This window comes from Agelaius tricolor, unplaced genomic scaffold (assembly GCF_023055355.1).
Source record: "Agelaius tricolor isolate 1412-34295 unplaced genomic scaffold, bAgeTri1.0.p SCAF_1, whole genome shotgun sequence".
Taxonomy (NCBI): domain Eukaryota; kingdom Metazoa; phylum Chordata; class Aves; order Passeriformes; family Icteridae; genus Agelaius; species Agelaius tricolor.
In genome coordinates this window covers 22,530,211-22,538,306 of record NW_027269261.1, presented here as the reverse complement: position 1 = coordinate 22,538,306, position 8,096 = coordinate 22,530,211, and the positions used below count along the sequence as shown (strand labels likewise).

The window sequence follows — 8,096 nt, the reverse complement described above, 5'->3', positions numbered from 1 at the left end:
TAGCATGCACCAGGATCTTTTTAGGCCACTGTTTACGCCTAGTTGCTGTCTCTACTATTAATTCATCAAATTGATCCTCCAGAATTTTAATATTGGAATCTGAAAGCGACAAACACACATAGTTACTGTGGAATTCTCAATTTATTTTATTTTGAGACAAACTTGTCAAGAAAAAGAAGCTTCAGATCTCAAATAAAAAAAATCATGCAGAATTATCAACATAGAAATAAATGTATGTCTCGAATCTCCTTGCTAAGAGAGTATAGAGATTGGAGCATATCTTGATGTTGGCCAGTTATTCTGAAGTAAATGATCTGGGGTGGGGAGAGGGAAAGAACTATCCAGGGGAAAAAATAACAAATGTATTTCCCTATGAACACTGAATCTGTGAAGAATGTCTTAGGAAGCAATGGCTATCTTCTAAGGAGAAAAATGGTTTATCTGTGTGATTTACAAGCACTAAACAAACTCCAACTGTACAAACATTAATTGGAAGCCTAACTGATTTTACATCACACAGTGCACAAATAAGCAGTTTAACATTAAAATCCACTGTTCCCATTAATGTGCTGAGTATAACTTGCAAGCCATGCAATGTTTTCAATCTAGTGGTAAAGAATAGATTTTGAGCACCCTCTCTGGGTCACTCAGTGCAGAATCAAGTGATTGCAAAACTCAGGAAGGAAAAGCCAAGGTTTTAGGAGTCTGTGAGTTTGTTTTGGTTGTTTGTTTTAAGATCAACATGAAACCATTTAAATATAGACAGGAAAGACTTAAGCCACTGATCAACATAAATACGGAAGGCACAAACTGACAGATCTCTTGGTGATGCAAACTGGATCAGAGCTAGGCACATGAGTAAATCTATATCGAATTAAAAAGCACAATACAGTCCTTGCACCTGCTTTATGCAGCTGTGGGCAGATGACAGTGTCTCAGTTTTGCATTTTACATCATGAGTTCCATGCATTTTTGACCTTGTAGTCAAAGTACCTGGAGTTTTATCATTCTAGAACTACAACTGCAGACACTTCACAGAATGAGAGAATAGTCTGGGTTGGAAGGGCCTTTAAAAGTGATCTAGTCCAAGCCTCCTGCAATGAGCAGGTACATCTTCAACCAGATCACACTGCTCAGAGCCCATGTGTGCTCCGAGCAACCTGACCAAAAAACAGTTCAATGTTTTGGGCTCAACAGCTCCGTACTTAGCTCAATGTATCTGTATTTTCAGCTCTATATAACTGCAAAAAGCATTAAACTGCAAGCAAAGACCACCCAAAGCCAACACAGGTGAGTGAATGGACCGCACTGAAATTTTCTTTGGACACCAGACTACCAAGAATCTCCACTACTATTATTCAAAAGACAGTAATTAAAAATACATTGTTTCTATTACACATATTTATATAGAAATAATTTTCAACACTTAATCTGTACATTCAATAGCAGCAACAGAGAGTCTCCTAGGGTCCTCTGACAGATCTTGGTCACTGCCCCCAACACTGAGGCTGGAGGGGCCCTCCAGAGCCTCCTGCTCACAGCAGAGTCAAAGCCCATTTCAAAACAGGTTGCTCCAGAGGGTTTTTGGAAGCCTCCAATGCTGGAAACAAGCTCTGGGCAGCCTTTTCCAATGCTCTGTTATCCTAGGAATGAGTTTTTACTTCCAAACATGAAGTCAGAACCTCCCCTTTCAATCGGGCCCCTTCTGCTTCTGGACAAAACCAAACCAAGCCAAACCCAGGGAGCGGGAAGCGAATGGAAGCCGACGCCTACCGCTCTGCAGCCGGGAGTCATCCGAGGCCTCCTCCCAGGGCTGCCCGTTAATGGTGACGTTCTCCCGCACCGCTGTCTCGAAGTTCTGCAAGGCACGGAGCAGACTGAGAATCCATCGGTGCATCCGTGAATCCATCCATCTATCCATCCATCCCTCCCGCAGGAAGAGCCCCCGGGGGCCACCCCGGGGCAAGCTGCCCCTCACCCCGGCTGCCGAGCGCTGCCAGCGGGGCCCGGCGGGCCCTGTGCCGGCACGTTCCCGTTCCCGTTCCCGTTCCCGCTCCCTCTCCCCGCTCACCCAGAGTGCGTCCGCCTCTGCGGCGGCCCCGCCGGGCTGTCCCTGCACCAGGGCCCGCACGAAAGGCGCGCACAGCTCCAGCACCGCGCCCAGCCCACGCCGCGAGCAGCACCGCACCCGCGGGTCCCGCCGCGCCTCCCCTGGCCCCGGCCCCGGCTCCGGCCCCGGCCCCGGCCCCGGCCCCGCGCCCGCCGCCTCGGGCTCCGGCGGCGCCTCCATTTCCCGCCCGGGACGCGGGGAAAATGCCGGCCCGGAAGCGGAACCCGCGGCCGCCCGGTGCCTTCCCGCCGGGCGCGGCATGGCGGGGCCGGTGGACTGTCACTGCCACCTGGCCGCGGCCTGCTTCCAGCCGGTGAGGCGCGGCGGGCCGGCGGGCGGGCGGCCGGGGGGAGTGGGTGCCGGCGCAGCCCCGGGCTGAGGCGGTGCGTGTCTCTTGCAGGACGTGGCGGCCGTGGTGCGGGCGGCGGAGCAGGTGAGGCGGGGCGGCCTGAGGGGACCCTCTGCCCGCGGCCCCGCCGGTCTCAGCGGGCCGGGGGTCTCTGTGTGCCGCAGGCGGCCGTGTCGGCGCTGGTGGTGGTGTCGGAGCAGGCGGGCGAGTTCCGGAGCGTCGTGGAGCTGTCCGAGAGGTGCGAGTTCGGCCGGGATCCCGCGCCCACCCGCGCCTTGGGGACTGACGGCGGATGCGCTGCCCCCCTCAGTCAGGCCGGCCCTTCTGGGCTTTAAACCTGCGCTCTCTGCGAGCTCCTGGCGTTAAACTTAGGGTCTCTGTGGTCTTTCACCCTCTCGCTATCTGTTCCGTGCCTAGATTCCCAGGGTTTGTCTTGCCATGCCTGGGAGTTCACCCCGTTCAAGAGATTTCTCCAGAGGAGCAGCGCAGTGTTACTTTGAAGGTAAAACGCGGCCTCTAAAATACTGCTGGAACTTTTCAGGACAGACGACAGGATGCTCCGGTCTGCCTGATTTACCTTCGGCTCTGCCCAGTGGTTTTTCTGCCCTCTGTCATGCAAGGAGACCCAGTGGACCAAATCCCAGGCTCTCTCAGCATATCCATTTGTCCCTGTTAGCCTTTAAAGCAGAATTGTTATCTGGAGTCATCTGGCTGTATTACTGCAGTGAAATGGTTTTAGAAATCCCAAGTGTGCTTTGCTTACAGCAAACAATATGTGCAGATGTTCCTTTGTTAACATGGGAACTGGAAGGCAACTGTTTGTGGCCTTATCCTAAAAATCTCAGGGAGCTGTCTGCAGCTATTTAATGTTACTAAGTTATTTTTGGGCCTTGTTTTAATTACCTCTGCTGCTATTGTGAAAAGTTAGCTCAGGACTATTTAGAATAAGGTTTTGAGTTATATATATACATATTAATATATATATAGAGATAGATACAGATATAGATACAGAATGTAATAATAATGTGTAATGAAGATATGAAATGAAATGGTTATTACGTGAAGAAGATAAATCCTTCAGACTTCTAAAATCTGATGGCACAGCTCACAGTAATGGCAAGTTGTGAAGTACAGAATTTCAGAACAGCGAAGGAAATACCAATTTTATCATAATGCTGTGTTCATAACCCTTTCCTCTTGTAAGGGCAGTGAGAGTTGCATCTTTTATTCTTGCAGGATCTGGATGCTGCACTGCCTCTTATAGAACTTTACAAAGACAAATTGGTGGGGATTGGAGAAGTGAGTGGAATTCTATAACTTGTTTAAATCTCTCCAGCAGCAGCTGTCACTGGAATTACAAAAACTGAGTCAATGCTTGTTTTTCTGCATGTGATAAGAATTGCTATCAGCCTGAACAAGCACTAAGTCTGATTGGTAGTTCTCTTAATGTGCTTTCCTTTATAGCTTTGGTTGATTCATTCTTTTCCTTTGTTATTGCTATTAGAAAATAGATGGAATTTATGCTGCTGGAGTTGTTGGAAGATTACATACTTATGCTCTCTCATGTTATACCCAAAGGCAGGTCCTTCCTGCCTTTTTCTCTGACAAAGTTAGTCTAAGCTGTGATTTCAGTACACCACAGTAACTTGTACAGTTCTTTTATTTAATCTTTCATCTATCTGTATCCATCTGTTGTCTACTGTCTTACATTTGTTTATAAATGAATTGAGGCTTTAGGATGGAGTCTGCCTCGATTTGTGTGTTAGTACCAGAGGGACTTACATCTGGTTCTGCGCTGGCTACAGAAAAAGCAGGTTTTGGCAGAGTTTTGTAGCTAAATTTGCCATGTTGTACCGTATATGAAGAATTTCTCTTCATCTAACTGTGAATGGGACTGCTTTGACAAACATTTGAACATGTTTAGATCAAAAAAGTATAGAATTAATGGGTAATTTTTGCTAGAGATTGGATTAAAGCTATGGGTTCAGGTCAGAAATTTTGCCTATACTGGAGATCCATATTTGAGACTTAATCTGACATAATATTCAATAGAATGTAAACCCCCAGAAAACCAGTTACAGACTAAAATGTTAAATACCCTTGTTAGTAGCTGTCTACCCACAAATGTTTTCATTGTTGAAAAGATTATGGTTGAGAATGCATTTTTTTAATTTAAGCTGCAGCTGAGCTCATTTTAATTGCAGTCTCTATTCATATTTTGAAATGTTTTGCAGTTTTGAATCATGGTATGCCTTTGTATGTCTAATTATGGTTTTGTTAAGTGTTAGGTCTGTAAAACTTTTCCCTTCTCTTTTTGTACTGTAGGTTGGACTAGATTTCACTCCCAGATTTGCCAGCACCGATGAACAGAAGGAAGGACAAAGACAGGTTTTGATCAAGCAGATTGAGCTGGCAAGAAGACTGGATTTGCCATTGTAGGTTTTGTTTATACCAGGAGGATTTGCCAGGTCTCAGTAACATGTTGAAATACTTCCCAGGATTTATGGTTATTAAGTGCCCACAGAACTTTCCTTAGATGGATTAAACTGGCATAAGTGTCCTGTCAGTCTCCAGTTTGAGATGTAATTGTAGAATTTTCCTTATGTTTGCACTTCTGTACAGACACCTTATGTTCCCTGTCCGTGCTATGTTGTTCCTATATCTTCACTAGCTGAAAGGATTAATAAAAACATCCTTGGGTCTTTTTCTTGATAAAAGTTATAGTAGAGATTCATTATTTTCATCCCAAGATACTGTTTGTTTGTATTTGCAAGAATAGGGTATTTGGCTAAATTTCCTAATGCTAGGCCTCTCCTTGCTGTGCAGAAATGTTCATTCCCGCTCAGCTGGAAGACCAACCATTAATCTCTTGAAGGAACAAGGTATGCTTTGAATGCCTTTCCTCTGCCATGGCTTTGGCCAACAGGATTTCTCCAGTTGTGCCACATCCTGACATCAGTTTGTGTGTGTTTAACTCAGGAGTGTGAAAAACACCAATCACTTGTTTTTAAAATTTTAAAAGTTTAATAGTAATAAAATGGTTATAAAAATAGTAATACAATTAGAGTAATAATAATTTGGGCAATTTGAATTAGGACAATATGAGACAATAGAAACAAAGAGTTATGGACGTCCGGGTACCTTTTTCTGGGAAGGACACCCGTTAACAGAGGATTAACCCTTAAAAGCAATAGCCTGTTGCATGTTCATACATCTCATACATGATGCATAAATTCCATTCAAATACAGGATTCTGTCTGGTCATCGTCAACTTCTGCCTCTGAATCCTAACAGTGCCTTTGAGGCGGGAAGAAGTTCGTTTCTTCTGATAATAGGGCAATAAATTCTCTTTCTCTGAAAGATTTAGGTGTCCTGTGTCTGCTATCTCACTGCGAGTCCTTTCTTTAAAAAAAGTATCCTACATAGCATCGTTTCTATTTTAACAATTTTTATAACCTAAAACTATATTTAACACACTACTTAAGAGAATTAATACAGCATAACTTTCTAACATAACACATATAATATTCATTTTATATTTGTGAAAAGCCAATCATAAAATATGCATTTTTCACAGGAGCAATAGTGCAGAGTTTCTGTGTTAATTCTGTATGGGACCAAGGTCCCATTGGAAGCTGGCATGGCAGCCCTGTGTAACCCTGCTGATGAATGTGGTTTGCTTTGTTTCTCCAAGGTGCTACCAAGGTGTTGCTCCATGCCTTTGATGGGAAGCCATCTGTAGCCATGGAAGGGGTGAGAGCTGGATACTACTTCTCCATTCCTCCTTCCATTGTAAGGAGTGAACAGGTAATGTTTTGTTCCAGCTGGGATCTTCTCCTTCTCCATGCATTGCACATTTTTACTTTGGCTGAATTTCTGCCTGGGGCTTTTGCCTTAGCTGGACTTTGGAGGGGGAATTCTGGCTAAAACAGCTCAGCTGTTCCTGAGAAACAAGGGGGATTTTTCTCATTTTATTGCAGTTTCCAGTGAACTCTTCTTCAGAAGATTCTGTTACTGGACTGTTTTACAGCAGGGACACGTCACATAGAGAAGGAGTAGTTTTTGTGACAGGATTGCTTTCTGTGATAAGCTCAGGAAATGTAAGAGAGGAAAAAGTTTGATTCAAGTGGAGGGAGCATGAGGAGTGGATATAAATGGGGATGAGTGTGGGTACTTAGGAGGAAGGAAAACAAACTGGGGTTGAGAGGTAAAGCAGAGAGGAGGAAAAGGTACACAAATACTATATGCACAGAAAACAGCAAATTAGAATTGCACTGGCAACTCTATAACTGCAATATAACTGCATGATTTAATAAATAATGATGAATTCAGCTTTGAGATAATAGTACTTTGGATATTTAGAGAACAGCAGAACCCTAATTTGAAGGGACTTCTTGAGCAGCTCCTGGTGTTCTTGCTTCCATTCAGAAATCATTGATAAAATGTAAACAGTGGCACCAAAGTCTTTTGATGTTGTCTCTAAATGTAGGGAATATCCTCCCTTCATGTTTTTCCCCCACAGTTTTAAGTGCATAAAGCATTTAATGGCTGTCTTATTTTCTTCAAGAAGCAGAAGCTTGTGAAACAGCTGCCACTGGAAAATATGTGCTTGGAAACGGATTCTCCTGCACTGGGGCCTGAAAAACAGGTAGGTGATGGGAGGGAGGGACTTCTGCCTATTTGCATCCAAACCCACACCTTGTGGAGGTCAGCTGCTGGCACAGGATAGTGAAGTAGTCTTAAGTGTGGTTACAGAGAGGAAAGAAGCTACCAAGGGAACTTGATCCAAGAGGAATGGATACATGTCATTTTTTTCTGCCACATGTGCCACAGTGTGACTGAAGTTGTGTCAGAAAGTACTGAATCTGAAACACTTGTGATCTCTAGGGGTCTGTAATTTGATTGGTTTTGTTTGTTTTCCAGGTGAGGAATGAACCCAAAAATATTTACATTGCTGCTGAATACATTGCCAAAATTAAAGGAATTCCAGTTGGAGAAGTTATAGAAGTGACTACACAGAATGCACTAAAAGTATTCCCTAAACTTCAGCACTTTATTCGGATATAGATTCAGAAACTGAAATATATGATGTTGCAGAAAGTATTACTTGTGGTGTAATTAATAAAACCAACATCTTGTGTTAAAGTGGAGTTTCACAGTTGGAAGCTCAAGAAGCAAGGAGTGTTATATAGCTGGATAGGATGAAAATAGGGAATTTCTCAAAGGCTTTTGGTGTGCACCATAATAATCTCATGAATGTGATAAAGGCATGTTGTTCCTTTGCATCTCTCACGTTTCTGAGCAAATAGTTTGTAAAGGAGAGCACCATAAAATTGACAGTTTAGTTTCTCAGGCTGCTTTCCCAGCTGCTCCTAGTCTGGGAGATGGCCACTGTACAGTGCTTGATGTCCCCTTCACTCCTTGTTTCTGCTGACTGAAAGTCACAAGTTGTGGACCCAGGCATGATAAGAAAGCTCCTGTTAGAACTGGCAGCCTGCACATCCCTTTCTGAGCCATTAAAAAACCCAGCTGGATGGACATTCTCTGTATTCTGTGCTGACTGGACTGAATGGTGCAGAAGCAACATCTTTTCAAAATACAGTTAGAAGAATTATAGCCCTTCTCCTTTTCCTTGGC

General features: G+C 44.1%; 1 protein-coding gene across 3 annotated transcripts; it reads left to right on the top strand.

Annotated features, from left to right (window-relative positions):
- Positions 1-1,795: 1,795 nt before the first annotated feature.
- TATDN3 (TatD DNase domain containing 3) lies at positions 1,796-7,609 on the top strand. Of its 3 annotated transcripts, none has more exons than XM_071426340.1 (10): positions 1,796-2,423; positions 2,511-2,543; positions 2,624-2,697; positions 2,877-2,961; positions 3,696-3,758; positions 4,785-4,894; positions 5,286-5,341; positions 6,154-6,266; positions 7,033-7,107; positions 7,383-7,609. In XM_071426340.1, the coding sequence occupies exons 1-10, from the start codon at positions 1,824-1,826 to the stop codon at positions 7,524-7,526; spliced, it is 1,353 nt and encodes a 450-aa protein (XP_071282441.1). In that variant the 5' UTR covers positions 1,796-1,823; the 3' UTR covers positions 7,527-7,609. The 3 variants fall into 3 exon arrangements, with proteins under 3 accessions (XP_071282441.1, XP_071282432.1, XP_071282423.1); XM_071426331.1 differs by having other exon boundaries at positions 7,030-7,107; XM_071426322.1 differs by having other exon boundaries at positions 7,027-7,107.
- Positions 7,610-8,096: the final 487 nt, after the last annotated feature.

Excerpts from the sequence above, each read along its gene's own strand:
- TATDN3 (XM_071426322.1), top strand. The coding sequence starts at position 1,824 with ATGGTGACGTTCTCCCGCACCGCTGTCTCGAAGTTCTGCAAGGCACGG. Across the intron at positions 2,962-3,695 it reads AGCGCAGTGTTACTTTGAAG|GATCTGGATGCTGCACTGCC; the intron begins GTAAAACGCGGC and ends TTATTCTTGCAG. Across the intron at positions 6,267-7,026 it reads CCATTGTAAGGAGTGAACAG|AAGCAGAAGCTTGTGAAACA; the intron begins GTAATGTTTTGT and ends ATTTTCTTCAAG.